Source organism: Oxyura jamaicensis, chromosome 2 (genome assembly GCF_011077185.1).
Source record: "Oxyura jamaicensis isolate SHBP4307 breed ruddy duck chromosome 2, BPBGC_Ojam_1.0, whole genome shotgun sequence".
Lineage (NCBI taxonomy): Eukaryota > Metazoa > Chordata > Aves > Anseriformes > Anatidae > Oxyura > Oxyura jamaicensis.
Window position 1 is genome coordinate 21,156,608 of NC_048894.1, and position 15,500 is coordinate 21,172,107.

General features: G+C 36.0%; 1 protein-coding gene across 1 annotated transcript in view; it reads right to left on the bottom strand.

Moving 5' to 3' along the window:
- LOC118161496 (macrophage mannose receptor 1-like) overlaps positions 1 to 10,454 on the bottom strand; it is a 34,986-nt gene extending 24,532 nt beyond the window's left edge. Inside the window, exons 1-8 of the mRNA XM_035316927.1 lie at positions 10,279 to 10,454; positions 8,247 to 8,648; positions 6,771 to 6,944; positions 5,098 to 5,256; positions 4,047 to 4,160; positions 3,266 to 3,400; positions 2,285 to 2,467; positions 355 to 512 (exon numbers count right to left, since the gene is read on the bottom strand). Of these exons, the coding sequence (XP_035172818.1) occupies positions 355 to 512; positions 2,285 to 2,467; positions 3,266 to 3,400; positions 4,047 to 4,160; positions 5,098 to 5,256; positions 6,771 to 6,944; positions 8,247 to 8,648; positions 10,279 to 10,336 (1,383 nt within the window). The 5' untranslated portion in view covers positions 10,337 to 10,454. The remainder of the gene's footprint in view (positions 1 to 354; positions 513 to 2,284; positions 2,468 to 3,265; positions 3,401 to 4,046; positions 4,161 to 5,097; positions 5,257 to 6,770; positions 6,945 to 8,246; positions 8,649 to 10,278) is intronic.
- Between the last annotated feature and the right edge of the window lie 5,046 nt (positions 10,455 to 15,500).

Genomic DNA, 15,500 nt, shown 5'->3' on the forward strand with positions numbered 1-15,500 from the left:
CAAGCAGACACAAAGGCAGCTGCAGAGATCCCCACATTACACCATTGCCACCAGAAGAAAAGGAAGAGGAGAATGTATCCAAATGACATTCAAAGACCTGCCTTCTGGCCCCAGTTTCAGTGGTGACTTTTAGATGAACTTGAAGAGAAAAATTCTTCATCAATGCAGCAATGTTTTTGTTTTATTAATTAATTTATTTATTTAATTAAATGAATGGTCCTGTTTTAGTCTCATCTTTTCTCCTCCCATACTTTTTCCTGGCCCTAAATAGTTGATGAAATAGCAGGACACATTATTCTTTTGCTAAGAATTTAGTTTCAATGTTAAAGTCAGATCCATGATGAATAATGTTACCTGGCCCTTGATCAGAACACAATCTTCTGGTCTGTTGTTGGTGCTGGATGGCTCTCCCAGGTGCCATTTTGTGTATGTCACTGGTGTACCATCACTCCATTCAAAATACATCTGAACCTTATGGTCATTCAGCCCAATCCAGAGCTTGTCTGTCGGCTCTAAAACATGGAAACAGAACTAGAAAAGACCTCTTACAGTGCTGCATCCCTTTCTCAGCAACCTCAAGCTCTAGAACACATAATCCCTTAATTTATCAAAGATAACATTATTTAGTTGGTTACATGATCATTTTAAATGTTATTTTTTTCACACATATATTACAATAAATACAGTGCATTCAGTGTGTTGCAAAAATAAGATATAATGAAATAATAGAATCAACGAATATCCTGAGTTGGAAGGGATCCACACAGATCATCAAGTCTAATCCCTGAGTCTACGCAGGATTATCTAATAATCCATGGATTGAATTAAAATAAATAACTAAATAAATAGATAAATAAATAAATAATACCAGACTGGTGCTGATGTACAATGGTGATATGGTGGAACTGTGTGAATAGTTAGTTTTCAGGTTCTATTGCACTGGTCAGATTTTAAAATATTGTTTTGATCTAACTTGGAATATAAGTATTTCAATTGTCTTTCAAGAAAAAAAAAAAAATAGAAGAAGAAGAAGAAGAAGAAGAAAAGCAGATAACCCCCCCTAAGTCCATCCCCCAAGGCCTAGGTCATATTTTAGGCAACAAATTAAATCTCTGATACTACTCAAAACTCAGCAGTTAAAGGATGTTAGCAACTGGATCTAACTTTGAAGCTAGCCATGCAAGCTGGGGCCAGACCATATGACCTTCAGGGTCCCTTCTGGCCTAAATCAGTGTAAGATCCAATGGCTCTAGGCATTCTAAATTAAAGGAAAGTGAGAAAAATGAATGGTAAATTTAGGCAGCATTCAGAAAAAAATAGAAAAAATATCTGGAAGGATATTCACAGTTTTCTCAGTAATATTAAAATTCACAATTTTCTCAGTAATAATTAAACTGAGGAATGATACCAGAACCAAAAGGTAAACAAAAGCAAAAATATCTCACTGTAGGAGCTGGTTGTGAGGATGGTTGGACACTAAGCAGATAAGTTACTTTTGATGAAAAATGAAAATTTTCTGTCTTGACTATTTTGCACTTTCCATATTGTTAATTAGGGCTTTCACTACCTCTATGCACAGGAAAAAGCAAAAGAGTTGACGGGACAAAACGTAGCAAGGTGTCTACAGACACTTCACATTTCTGTCAGTATTATTAAAACATGCCATGGTGAGATCATGATGTTAGATCCAGTCATCTAAGTAGGTTTCTTCAAGAAGCCCAAGCAATTTCACAGCTGTCTGCCTGGAAACCCCCTTGGCTAGCTCTGCTGCTCTTTTTCTTCTGGCAAATTCCAGAACTTTTCTTCAGTAGGTTCCTTCCATTGCTTCTGCAGAGACTCTTGATCTTGGTGCTGGGTGACCAGCAAAGCACAGCAAATGATTTAGAGACACACAGTAAATTCCCCAAATGTGCTGAAAGCAGTACATGTGTTGCTTTTCCATAGAAAACATTTTTCAGATTTGCAGTTATATTTCACAATACTTCACTGAGAAAGCATCTTACTTGAGTGACTGGCCCCCTGCACCAGTGCAAGGCAAAACACATCAGGACTGTTGAGTAAGTCTGCAAGTTGCTGCATAGAGGAAGGCATCAGTTTTGAAGCAGAAAGGATAGTACTGCGCTTACACTAGTGGATTTATGTGTCCTTGCATGTCTTTGGCTGCAATATTTCATGTTATTACAATTTCTACACTTCATTTGAGGTAGCTGATACTTCTTCCATGCAAACAAAACAAACAAAACAAAACAAACAAGCAAGCAAATATAAACCTGGAAACACTCACTGTACCCAAGCCCAGACACTATAAAGCTGTGCTCTTCAAGGCTTCGGATACTGGCCAGGTGACTCCCTTCCTTTTGACAGGAGGTCAAAGCTTGTTGCCATTCTTTGGTCTCCCTGAAGATCTTGTAACAGTGATCTACATATGGTACCCATTCATCTGGGCAAGTAATAAACCCAGTATCACCTAGAAATAAACATCAGTGTGTTAGAGGACTTCAAATGCTATCCAAAAGACATGAAGCTGGAAATTATTTCACTCATTCTCTGTAAAAGCTCTAAACTAAGAGAAATTCTCCAATTTCTTTGGAGAATCTTGTTATAGTGAAATGATGGATGGAAAACATTAAACACATGCCATGATGGCATCTTCAGCAAGGAAAATTTTTAGAAGATTTTAATACAGATATTAATTAACACAATTTCTAGAGTTATTATATAGTCAAATGTGTATAAAATAGACTAATGTATAAATTTTAATACCTTCTGCATTACTTAGTAGCTATTTATCAGTTAAGGGAAGTCAGAAATCATCATCTGCACTTAACAGACTGCTTACAGAAGTTTCTAAAAGATTAAGTATGTTGGTAGAGTGAAAATCATCTGGACAAATTTGCAGCTAGATATATACAAATGGAAACACCAACAACAAAATACTTATTCACTTAAAATATCTTTTATCTTTGCAATGTGTCCATTTTTCTTCCTTTAAAGATATTTACTAACTTCCCTCTTCTCAAAATAATTTTTGGTTTATTCTCCTTTTTCATACTCAGTACTGTGTGTATTCAAAGAGGAGACCTGACTCTTTCATTCTGTGTGTTGTGGACTGGAGAGCAGCCTAGAAAGGGTGCAAAGGTTGTAAAAAAAAAAAAAAAAAAAAAACAGTACTGGTTAAAATTAGTTCATATTTCTAATTTTCTCTCTGCCATTAGGAATACCAAGCAATTCAGATAATGGCTTCTATTTTTAATTATCAACATACCTGAGGGTACCAAGGTAATGTTTATTTTCTTACAAATGTAGCCAAGTTTCTGATCACATTCCCAATTTTGCCATTTAGCTTTTCTTTCAGGATTCAAAACCACACAGAGTTTTCCAGATTCTGGAGAGGGACTTCCTTTGGTAAATGTACAAAAAAAAAAAAAAAAAAAAAAAAAAAATAAATTTTTTTTAAATCTAATTAAAACTCAAAGCCCTAAAATGCACAGGAATAATTACTCCTGCTAGAAGTGACATCCCCAAAGATCAAGATTTCACCTTCAACAACAACTGTGGTAGTGGGAATGCCTCCGTGATGTCTAATATATCATCATTTAGGTGTAGTGAACAGGTAACTCATTCTTCTGACTTTTATTATAACTTGCTGGTAATACTGCTAGTAATATAAATAATAAATTATAACTATACTAGTATACTAACTATAACTATACTAAAATATATTAAATTAATATTGTTGCTAGAGACCAGAAATGGGAGAATATGTGTTTATGGGGGTTGTATTATTATTCTCAGGCCTAAAAATCTTTTGCAATACATAGAATTTTCTGATTTCTACTGGCACACAAAAAGCTGTAGAAAACTACAGACAAAACCTTTTCTAAAGCTAACACAAGAAAAGCTAATATCCATGTTGGTTTGGTGGCTTAATGTTAACATTCTACTTTTTCTCATGCTCATGTAAACTGAGAATAAAATTTTAAGAAGTATTTGAGGTATGTATCTTTTCTCTTCAGAAATACAAAATCAAGGAAAGTTACAGCTACCTGGAGCCCAGTTTAAATACCGGAAAGGGCTGCCTCCAATCCACTCCCAGCCACTCTTCAAGTCCAGTCTATTGAGCCCAATCCATAGCATAGAATCTGTACTTTCTGTTAATTCTAAGTAACCAAAGGAAGATTTAAAAATCACTTTTTAATAGCAAATAATATTAGTCATTATTAGTTACAAATAATATTTCTAAGAAGACTTGCAATGCTTAAAAATCTACTTACAAATGTCTTTAGATATTATGATATCTGACAAATTGAAATATTCCAAAGCTTTGATCAATGTAAAATGCAAACAACAACACTCTCTTACTCTTTCAATCACCTATTGCAAAATGAGCTGCCACAGAGTAAATTCAGAATTAAAGTGTTTTGGTAGAATAGCCCAAACACTTTACAAGATTGGAGACTTTCAAGTGGAAATATTGGTGCAGTGTAAGTGTAAACTCACAAGCAAAAGTCTTATAATTTAAATTCATCATTAGAATAACAACTGAGACTTTCTTCCATGCAATTCCTCCAGAAATACACGGGTGAGTAGAGACATGTTATGGGATGTATGAACAACTGATATTTTTCAGTTTGTCAAATGAATTAAAAAAATAACAGGTGCCAAGCTACATTTGACAAAAAACATATATTTCTTTTTGCATAAATATATGCCATTTCTCTTATTTTCAAAATTTTTAAGTTTACTTTTGATGAAAAAAATAATTTACATTTTATAAAAGCTTTTATTCTTTTTTTTTTAAAAAAAAAAAAGAGAGAGAGAAAATATTTTTTTTTTAAAGAAAATATTATTTTAAAATAAGATAACATTTCTAAATCAAAAGTCAAACTGCTACACTAGCAGGATGCTGGAATACTCCGAATTTTGTTTAAACTTGACAGTGATTTTGATATGAATTTGCAATTTCTAAAAGATTATTTTACTTACTTTTGTATATTTAGGCCCATAGATATTAGCCAAAACTGTACCAGGTAGTCCTTAGCTGTTATGATAGACTGAAAAGATCCTGAATGTCAGGGTTTGCTTTAATTTCCTTACCTTTAAGGTATGTTTGTTCATGAATGTCTGTGATACTCAATAATTCTGCATTTTGTTGCTGACAGCTCTTCCTTGCTTGGTGCCAAGTGAGAGCAGATTCAGAGTTTATTTGGTAGCGGACATTTGTTGACAGATCTGTCGTCCAAGTTGTATCTTTATCTGTGGAGAAAATAGTTATTATGGGGTGATAGTAATTCACTCACAGAAAAATGAGTTGCAGGTTCTCTTTATGCATGACATTCTCACTAAATGCTGGCATATTGGCTGTGCTGTTCTTTCAAGAGCACTGGAAATGTAACAAGCAGGATAGGGAAGGAAGAAGTTAAGGCCTGTAATCTGACAGGTAGTGCTGGCAAATGTTCCCTCCTGTTGCATGAAGATACATAATTCAGAAATTACTACAAGGGAAGTGATTGTATAGAGAAATACATTACATGGAGTGCTGTGGCAGAAATTGTAGTTGAAATCTATAAAAAGATACATAACTTCTCATTCTTGGCAGCAGTTCCCACTGAGATCTGTGAGACCCAGCTATAGAACTGAATTTAACATCAGACTGCTCTTAGATAAATCTGCCCCTGCTAAAAGCTTCTGGATGTGCCTGCCACACAGCTTCAGATCTGGGGCACTGCAGTAGTACTGAGCTGCGTGGAGCTCCTTTTCTGATTATCTCTGCTTCTTTGATCTGTTGAGGATCTATACATGCTCAATAAAGTGCAGTATGAAATTGAGTCAGATACTTGATTAGTCTCAAAAGCCAGTATGAAGTTAAATTAAAAGAAGAACTAAGAACCAGCTTTCAAAGGCTTTGAAAATTACTCATTGACCCTATGTCACATGCCATTTAGACTCATTGTAATAGGTATCATTGCAGGGACCTGGAAAATGTATTTGACTACAGATCTGAATCAAACCCAATGCACATTTTGAATGGACTGGGGTAAAGGAGTGTTTTAATAATAAAAGATTAAGGTTGATCAGGAGCAATGGGGACAAAGATAGAGGAGAGCTGAGAAGTGTCAGATGTCCAAAGTTTATCTGTCAAGAATAAAGCCATAAAGTGAGATGGAGAGAGAAGTGACCACAGAAATGGAGGACAATTTTCAGAAAGCAATTGAAGTAATAGTAGAGAAATGCCAGGGGTGGGAGGCAGCTGTCAGGGGAGTGGAAAGACCTCTTTCCAGACAATGTGAAGAGGTCTTAATAAGATCAATAAATGGACATGTACCACTTAAGCAAAGATACATATACATATATCCAGATGAAAATCACGAAGACTGAATTGTTAACTTTATCATTAAGCTTCCTACAGCTCTTATTTCTGTGCCCACATCCATCACAATGGGGGTCCTCAGAAAAGGATTGTACAGGTTGTACAATGGCGACACATTGCATCCTGCCTGGGAAACAGGGAGGAACTCAAAATTACCCTGTTGCTCAGCAATACCACCACAATTAGTGGGAACTGCATGTTATTTTACTATTCAGTCACAGTTTTCTCCACATCTTTATAAAACACATGTTATTTCTTTGTGTAGAGTGCTGTAGGATGTGGCAATATTACTAAAACCTATTCATGTAAACTACCCATCATTATAAAGACATTGATACTCTGCTAGTGCTGGTTTGAAAATACCACACTGGGGGGATATGTGTGGAAACAGATAGCTTACCTTTTAATGGGCAAAATCCATATCGCTGGTCTGCATCATAGTCTGCAGTCGTTGCACACCACAGCCAGCCATCTGATCGGCCAGCATCTGTGCACTCGGCATACCATTGCTTCTTGTACATGAAAGGGAACACACAGGGTGCCCCAAAAGCATTTCCTAGCAGTGTAAAAGTCTCTGTGAAGATAAAATGATAATGACAATACAGAAAATAAAACAAAGTTTGAAAAATGTGAAGTCTATGCCAATGGTTGAATTGCAAATGAACCTTTCCAAAGTTAAGCAGCTGATACATGTTGTACAGCAGTGTTATTTGAAGTAATAACAGCTAAGTCTAAAACTAGTTCTTTGTTCTGACCAAGATGCTTTCAGAAACTATTAATAAAGCTCCAGAGCTCTACCCTAAGGTACTACTACTTTAAACAATGTCAAGAGTTATATAAAATGCACAAGAGCAGGAATTATTATTTGGATGTTCTACTTCCTGGAAAAAGTAAACATCAGGTTCTTCTCTCTGATTTTGTTTTAGTGAGCATTTAATCACCTCACACACAGTGGAGCAGCCCCCATATACAAGGCAGGGGGATGAATACTGATAATATTCTGCAAGATGTGTTGGTGGGTTTCAGAACATTTGTTTTGGATGTGGGAAAGCCATTTAGAACAGACTTCAGCTAATTACAAAGGGTAATTGCACTGGTAATTATAATCATGCCATGAGCATCCTTATCTTCTGAGTCACAAAAGCCACGCTTCCTCCCCCACAGTGAGCCCTTTCCCAGCTCAACCATATTGTGCTTTTTTCTCAAGGATATAATTTCATTTTCATGTTGCTGTATATGAAAATTCTCAGTATTTATACTCTCCCAACAGTGTACTGACAGTGTATGGTGAGCAATAGTGATTTAGAGAATGCTTACATATAAGAGTGAGTGAGTAAATAAGTATATATGTACATATGTATATAATATAATTATAATTGTTATATAATATAATCATTATATAATTGTTATATAATTATGTGGTATTTAACTAATAGTGATATGATATAACATTAATAATTTTAATATTGTTAATTTATGCAATATATTTATTATTGAATTACACTATGATGTATTATTAATGTTGATTATATAATTTTCAATAATCATATATTATAATTTATTATTATATAATTATTTAGTTAATATATTAAGGCAGTACTTATATAAAATACTTAAAATACTAATAGTACTAATAGAATATATTATATACACACTATAACATTATAGTGTGTATACTATATATATGATATGTGAATTCATGTTTTATATATAATGCAAAAAATATGGAATTAAATTCAAAGCTAACTCCATTGGTGCACTGATTTTCTAAAACTCTGGTGGTTACTGAAGGAATCAGAACATTCAGAACCAAAGATCCAAAACACTCTAAGACAACGAAATTAGTGCAATGAATGAAAGAAAATATTTTCTTTACCTTCATATTTCTGGGAACATAAAATGTCCCTGGCCCCATACATCTTCCAGTTATTTGTTGGATTCAGGCCTTTCTTTAATATAACATTATCATGTTCCCCATTGCCAGGACTGAAAAACAAATCTTCTCCTTGAATTGCAAGGAGGCTTTCATTTCTGCATTCCCACCACTGGAGCTCACTTGTTTGGTTACATGGATATAGGGTGATAAGAGACTCATCTTCCTTCAGTGGCACACCCAGGCATAGGTTCAGTCTCACACTCATGAGCTGATGATCAGTAATCCACCTGAATTTTTGTGCTTCATTGTCTTGATGGCAAGTTGCAGTTCTAACTGACTGTGCAATAGAAGCCTGAAGACAGAGTTTGCTGACTTTATTATACATTAAAAATGTTTCAGTGTCTGTAAAACAAAGTAATGCAAAGAATATGTATAGTCAAGATAAGTGACATGATTCTATTTCTCATTCACATAAACTAGAAGGCATTGCTTTCATACCAAATGAACACATGTTTTTGAATGGAGTGTATTGCAACATCAATTTTATTGGTTACAAAGCAATAAGGTAAGAAAGCAATAATAGAATATGTTTCTTTATAATATGTCACTATATTGTGGATTAGTGGCAGCCAGCAGCATCAGCAGAGATAAGCACATCTTCTTGGATTTTTTTATATTACTTATGTGCATTCCCTCAACCACACTGCTATCACCATTGCCCTGTTTCCGTTTGTCCTCAGATGCATGGCCTTCTGACCTCTGCAAACTTTCCTTACACTTCCAGACCTTACAGGTGTCCTCATCTTTGCTGAGCCATTTATCCTTTCCCTCCTGAAGCCAGATCTTTGTTCCTTTTCATGGAATAAATATGGGTGAACAACTCTGGACCTTAGAAGGTCCACCTGTAACAGGAATTGGGTCTTCAGCTCTCTGGGTAGTTTCAGTGGTCATGTCTACAGTGCTGACATCAATGTAAAGTAGACGTAGTTGAGCTAATTTCAGTCCTACAATGAGTTTATTGGTAGCAATAGTGAATCAATATAGGCACATCTATGAGTGCACTCTAATGTTTTATGGTGTACCTTGTGACACACCCAATTGTATTTCTCTCCAAAGTTTGTGGGATTCATAATCTATTTTGGTCTGTGATACATCTTTTGATCACTGGGTGTCATATATTCTAAAAAAGGTATTAAAAATAAAAAAAAAAAAGGAAAGTCATAAAAAGCTTCCAAAAATAATAAATCAATTACAACACAGATAAAAAAACTATTCTGCTCCTGCAGTGATACTATGTACAATTAGGAAAAATAGATACTCTGAGGCAATCAATAACAACCAGTTTTACTCAGGAGACATCTGGTTCTCCAAAGCTGCCTACAATAGAAGTGTAGCTAAAAAGATGGAAGCACTCTTATCACTACAGTTCTACAATAACGTCCCAAATGTATTCCAACTTTATTTCACACAAATTTTACTTCATTCATTTTATCAGTACCAGTGAATTCAGCAAGTCTGTTTAAAAGAGTGAAGGGGAATAACCTTCTCAGTAAGCACTAAGACTCTGGATTGCCCAGCCATCAGTTGTGAACACCTTAATGTCCTCCAAATAATCCCATACTTCATTACCCCTGAAGTTTTTCCTGACTGATTTTGCTAAACATTACCCAAACACCTCAAAATAGTTCAAAAATAAGAACACAGACATAAAGAATAAAAAATAGACATTTAAACTTATCTTATAATTTTCTCTAGGTTTGATCTTCTGGAGTCATTGAAATGATACTACCACTACACATGAATCAAGGCATTAAGAATTCAGTCTTTCTTTCCATGTCTTTTTTTTTTTTTTTTTAACTCCTAGATCCTGCCCTTGCCTTTTGACTGCCCTGAAGAACTCCCCATCTATATGGCCCAAACTAATAATGTACATACAGGCACTGCCTCAGGACTGTAAAGAACTCCAAAACACTAGGAAACATGGAAGCACTTTCACGCAGAGCTTTACAGGAGACAAGCGGGAGGCACTTACCCGCCAGCTGCAAAGCACCGTGAATGAGAGAAAGAACAAGCAAGAAGCCAGAGAACATTGCAAATGCTACTTTCTTTTCTTCCTTCCACCAGAAGCTGTATAATGCGTGTTATTGATAATAAAGTCCTTCTGAAGAGAGGACAGTGATCAGTCCTTCTCATTTTCAAAGGCTGGCTGGTTGGGCAGAAAACTCTGGGTGCTAAATAGGGAAATATTCTGTCACATGCCATATTTTAAAAAAAAAAAAAAAAAAAAAAAAAAAGAGAGACCACACAGCACTTCTAACAGGACTTCTAACTGGTGGCAAACTGTGCTGCCTTGAGAAAACAGATGATAGACAGATTATATCTCAACACTTTGCTGCTTTCTCTCCTGAAGAAACATCCATGGAGCTAACAGCTATCTAACACCTTAATCACAGTGAAAAAACACCATCAGGAAAATGTCAGTCTCATGTTTTCATGTGTGAGATGAGTCAGAACTCAATTTTAAAGGACTGGGATTTCAGTGAAATTCACTGTGCAGGATATTATTAAAATTTCTTTCCTTCTACATGAGATTCCCATTACCTTTCTGACCTTGAGTTCTGCAGAAATACAATTAGGAAACCAAGACCCAAATCTACCTGAAAAATGTCTCATTTTCAAAACAGTCCCCATTTTTCCCATGAAAATGGACTGGAAAATGCAAATCTTGTCAGCCAGTGATCCCAAGAGCCAGCCACAATTTCATGAAATGCCATGTATACAGATGCATTGCAGATCTACAGATACAAAAGATCTGGGATCTTATGTAGATCACAGAACCAAACTCATGAGTTCAGTTTCTAACCATATTGGTGGAAATCTGGAAAACACAGTGCTCCTGTCTGATCCATAATAGACTATCCCTATAACTGCATAGAGTTCTGACATTACCACGGTGGATTTCTACCAGGTAAATGTTTAGTTTTATTTAGAAAAATCAAACTGTAGCATGAGAATATTATTCAAAGTGTAGCAACATACTTGTTCTGTACCTGTAGCGAAACTGTGATAGCAAGAAAATAAGGCATCATAATCTCTTTGTTGACAAGATGATTTCATTTCCTAAGTACAGGATTTATTTCTACTTGGCTACTCAACTAAAAGACAATACAAGAAAGAGAGTTAGTCTCTGAGAAGGTCTGCAAGATTAAAATAAAAAGGAGAAATTGAATTGCGAAATAAGAAAGTACAAGGACACAGGAGGTACAGAAGCTAAGAAATTAAGGACAAAGTTAACTGAATTTTCTTTTTCAGACAGTGACAAAATATATTAACAATGAAAACAAAGTCAATACTTTTTCCTGGAAAAGACATTTGAGATTTCTAGAACTTTTTTTTTTTTTTTTTTTTAAAGTCCTTTAATCAGCTGCCAAACATTTTGCCTGGAAAGAGTAAAAGCTTTCTTTAGCCTGAACTGGTATCTCTCAGATAGACAGCACTTCCTTATGGTATGTGGCCTAGTTATATAAAAGATAGATTGTCACTTATTCTGTCAAGAATTTTAACAGCCTTGTTTTATTCAGGAGCTGATACAGCATGAGGCATTCCTCTTTCTTCTCTTTGTAATTGCACAATTATAAAAAAAAAAAAAAAAAGAGGGAATGATTCCTCAATCCACCAGAGCCAGACACATCTGGCAGTATAATAAACACCGGTTCATTAACTGATTGAGTGCTCTTACAGCTTTCCCAGTATGCCCAGAATGGAGCATTACAGGGGTTCTGTGCTGGTTTCTGGAGGGGGGTGGCAAATCAAGGCCCTCAAAATCCCTAGGACCAGACTCTGATGAAGAGTAAAGCCAGAAGTCTTCTTCATCATCATCACATTGTCACACCTGCACCTGACACCTCCTGGTCACTGCAAGTCACCAGACACATACCTTGGGGAGTGCCAGGCAGGAGGTGGCATTGTTTTATAGTTCTATTGCACTTAGGTAATCAGGCAACATCAGGTGCCTTCATTTCAACGCTGTCCACAGGTGTAGCCCTGCCATCCCACCAAGCTGCATTTGTGCAGGTGCAGGTTGGCCATTCCTGATCTAGAAGATCAGAAGCTGGGTTAAAAGCAGAGTTTTATGCCTTGGCATGAATTTGTCAGTTCTCTTTTCCTTCAAATTCAGGGAGGCTGCAGTGTTAGTTGCTAAACCTACATCCAAGACACTAATCCTATAAGGAGACTGATCACTAATAGAGTAGAAGTTGACTTGCTAGAAGTTCATCTGGAAATCACCATCAGTTCATTAAACTTTTACTTACTCAAATACTGAGAGAAAAAGAACAGTGCAATATCAATAGCACCCTATAACTCTGATGTGCCTAAATGAAAAAAAGGAGGGACAGAGGGACATAAAGTGATGGCTTCTTTGCAGGCCAAACACTGATGTCAGGTGTTCACTGACAGCTACAGTGACATAAAAAGACCTTTGTGTTGAGCCCATAAAGTGCTCTGAGATCCTTTGGCATCAGAGAGGCTTTAGGATGTGCTCTGCTGGAAGACCAGTCCCAGCATAAGTCTCCCCATAAGTGGGGACAGGTGCTGTCTGGCATCCATTGTAAATATCAGGCTGATAAAAGCATCACTTTAAAGCTGCTGTTTATCAGTAGTTCAAACAATAAAATCCACACAGGTCAAAATAAAAACTGAATAAGGGAAACAAACTCTTTGACTGAAAATACTATTGCTAATATATTCATTTTCTTGATTTTTGGACGTCTGGTGAAAGCAAGAAGAAATCGAGCAGAAAGGGAGCATCATCATGAAGTTCATCATGAAAGGGAGACAAAAAAAATTCCCTGGGGAAAAACAAGTCTGAGCATTGTTTGAGGAGGGATATTGTTTGCTTCTTTACTTTTTTTTTTCTAAAGAATTGGGATTTACATGTGTTTCATCTCAGAAGACCATAATTATGACATCCTCACATCTTAAGTCCATTATGCACTGCCAGAAACTACATGTGTGGGTACTACATGGACAATAGACATTTTAAAAGTAAATTTAGCAACATACAAATGAAAAATGAAACTTCAAATGAAAAAAACATTTCCCTAATATGGAATTATTAAATGAATCTTCACTAATTAGAATGGGAACTCATAAAAATCTACACTTCAGTATTATCCAGAGTAGGAAGTATTAAATTAGTTAGACACAAATTTTGAAATGACAGCAAGTTTTTCTGAGGTAATGAAAAAACTATTGTCATATTGTCATACAACTGATTTACATTTTCTACAAAAAATGCTGTGAATATTTTTAATAGGATGAATAATTTGCTCCATATGATCTGGTCTGTATCATACTAGCAGCAATACAATGCGGTTAATAATAAAAAATGACCATATTGTTTTCACATCTAGAATTGATCACAAATTAGGAAAATGTCATGTGCTCTACAAATATACTAGAACAAGGAAAACAACATGCAAAGAAAGTATAGCTCCGCAAAGTACTGCAATGACATAGAGAAATAAAAAATACGCCAAGTTTTTCTTATTTTAATCTTCACAAAATGAGTTGTGACAGAATGGTCAACAGTGATAACTACACTGAGAAAGAACAGAAATTAAAGCAAGGAAAGGATGCATACTAAAACCTTCACTTCTCGTGAAGTGTTTCACTTCAGGTGTTTGGTATCAGCCCACCCTGATTTCATAAAGAATTTTTAGGGATATCCAAGGCTAAAACACCTCTACACCTTGCTTAAGCATACTCCAAGTTACCACCTCAATTCTCTCTAAGGCCACTTTATTACTCTACTCATAAAACCATAAGCAGTCGTCTGTTTTCAAGGCTCCTCTCTTATTTTTGTTATACAAACTAAAAATACTATTTACCGTCTTTGACTTTTACACATCTGTTTTCTTTTTGTAACAAGAAACTCTTAAAAGAGGAAGACTTTTAAACTTTTTTAAAACTTTTTTTTTTTTTTTCCTCTTAAAGGAATACCATAAGCCCAGGATGTGGAATAATTACATGAAGTCCGAGGAGATGCTGGAGGAACTTAGACCAATGGAAGGAAGACTGGAGAAGGACACAATAATGATCTGTAAAGATGTAAAATATCTCTATATGGAGAATAAATTACTCTACATATCTACTCAGGAAAGGACAAGAAGTACAGGAAAATAAACAATGGAATCAGTTTAGCAGGGGAGAGTTAGATACCAGGAAAAAAAAAAAAAAAATCTTTTTAATTAAGATTTAATTACTTGGACAGATTATTTAGTGAGAGACACTTTATAAACAAAATAGGTAAGTAGTATTCAGAAGTCAGCCAAACTCACTTGTCTCTCTTTCTCCAAGGGCAGTTTGCCTTTCTATCTCCAGAAATTAAGAAATATTTTCTAGTTTCAGTTCAACATTCAGATATTCTCATTCATCCTTATAAAAAGAAAAATAATGGTGACACTCTATTTCAGTCATAAACTGAAAGTAACTGAAGTAACCATTAACTTTCCTGTTAATGTCAATCAATAATTTCTCATTGGAAAAGGTCTTGTCACCCATTTCAGATACATATGAAAAACCACATCATTAATCTCTTCTGCTCTGTGTCTCTTCTGTTTGTGGCACTGGTAAGTCCCAGGGTGTTGACGTGCAGTTCAGTAAGTCTCAGGCAGTCACAGAACACAGGGAAAGACCATGACAGCACATGTGTGACTGCCACTGAGAAGCTGTCATGGGTACCCCCTCCGCTTAGGTGGCCTCTCAGCTGCTTTACTAGGCCCATTGGGCACTAATGCTACCTCAGTTTGGGGGAAAAATTTGGTTCTGTATCTCCTCAGACCAATCATATAACTAAAGGGACACAGGATCAATTACAAAAGCAAGCAAATGTGGTGAAAACCAAACTCAACCATCCTTTGCAATATGAGCAAGATAAAAGAGAAGATTTAGGGCTGGGCTTCACTGACAGCCTGAGACCATCCCCCAAGGCCTGCAATGGCTTAACTGCATCTCATGACCAGCTGGGCAGGGCCACCGTCACCCCAGGAATATGACTGAATCTGCCAGCTTCCATACAGAACCATTTCAAAACACAAATCCAACAGAGATATAGCCCTTTTTTCCCCCTTAATGTGCCAAAGCAGCTCATAACAATGTTACTCTAGCTCCAGAGTGCACGGGAGGTAGGGGTGAAGCCCGAAAATCTCTGGTGTGAAGACCAAATCTTTAAGTCCCTCATGTAGTATTGGC